The sequence below is a fragment of the Amphibalanus amphitrite genome, unplaced genomic scaffold, assembly GCF_019059575.1.
Source record: "Amphibalanus amphitrite isolate SeventyFive unplaced genomic scaffold, NRLGWU_Aamphi_draft 000707F_arrow, whole genome shotgun sequence".
In the NCBI taxonomy this organism is placed as follows: domain Eukaryota; kingdom Metazoa; phylum Arthropoda; class Thecostraca; order Balanomorpha; family Balanidae; genus Amphibalanus; species Amphibalanus amphitrite.
The window spans coordinates 29050-30000 of NW_024882201.1; the positions used below are offsets into that span (position 1 = coordinate 29050).

The following is a 951-nucleotide window of genomic DNA, read 5'->3' on the forward strand; positions in this document are numbered from 1 at the left end:
ACGATAGGTTATCAGCTGGCTTCTGGCATGCTGCATAGATTGTCTTGTCAGCCCTCACTTGCTATCATTGTCTAGTTATGTGTCATATGAGTTGGCCTGCTCGTACAATTATGATCGTTATATGCGCTTGCTGTGACATGAGGTGGGCTCACACAAATAACGAGCAAGAAGGCAGTCGATTTTCGTAACTTTGTCGGCAATCTGATGCCTTTGTTTCTTTCGGAGGCTGGATAAAGACACTCAAGACAGGACAAGGTAAACAAGCAAAGAAAACATATAACACGCAAGATTGTCTCACATTGCAAAACACCTGTCGCATAAAGCATTTATTATTGGACCTTACATTACACGAAACGTATGTCTAATCAAAAGGACAACACAGTCTTATAGATAGAAGAAGCCACATAACATTTCGCATCAAAACGCGCATCTAAACAATGAAAGCATACCCATGTGATTCATATTTATCTTATCGGCGCCACATCTACAGGAACTGTAGCGTGTATAGCGCTCACACCGGCCTCGCGCCGCGGCTGCTCGTCTCCTACATTTTGCCCGTGTGGCACTGCTGCCTGCGTTCTGCCGGTGTCATGATGCCACGCCACCCGTGACGGTACGTTTTGCCCCGAGTGTTCAGAGGAACTGTCTCGAAGGGGCAACGTCAGCGGATGAGCGAGCGCTGTTCCCGTGCCCCTTCATTTGGAGCGGCATTGCTCGGTCGAACTGGGAACAGAGCGAAACACGGGGGGTGACAGTCGGGCCAGGGGGCTCTGCATTGTGCAGCGTGCATGCAAATGCACAGCGCAGAATGCAGATGTAGTTGTGAGTCAGTAACAGTAGATATCCTGCAGTCGTCGGTTAACGGCGGAAAACGGGGACCGTGCAGGATATCACGGCGCAGATTAAGCCTGCAGACGCTCAGCGTGACATAATCTGACGACATAACTAGCA

At 49.4% G+C, this 951-nt stretch overlaps 1 protein-coding gene across 1 annotated transcript in view; it reads right to left on the reverse strand.

The window, feature by feature from the left end:
- Positions 1 to 307: 307 nt before the first annotated feature.
- Positions 308 to 951, reverse strand: part of LOC122364915 (MAM and LDL-receptor class A domain-containing protein 1-like) — a 16455-nt gene continuing 15811 nt past the window's right edge. Inside the window, exon 4 of the mRNA XM_043335722.1 lies at positions 308 to 723. Within this exon, the coding sequence (XP_043191657.1) occupies positions 662 to 723 (62 nt within the window). The 3' untranslated portion in view covers positions 308 to 661. The remainder of the gene's footprint in view (positions 724 to 951) is intronic.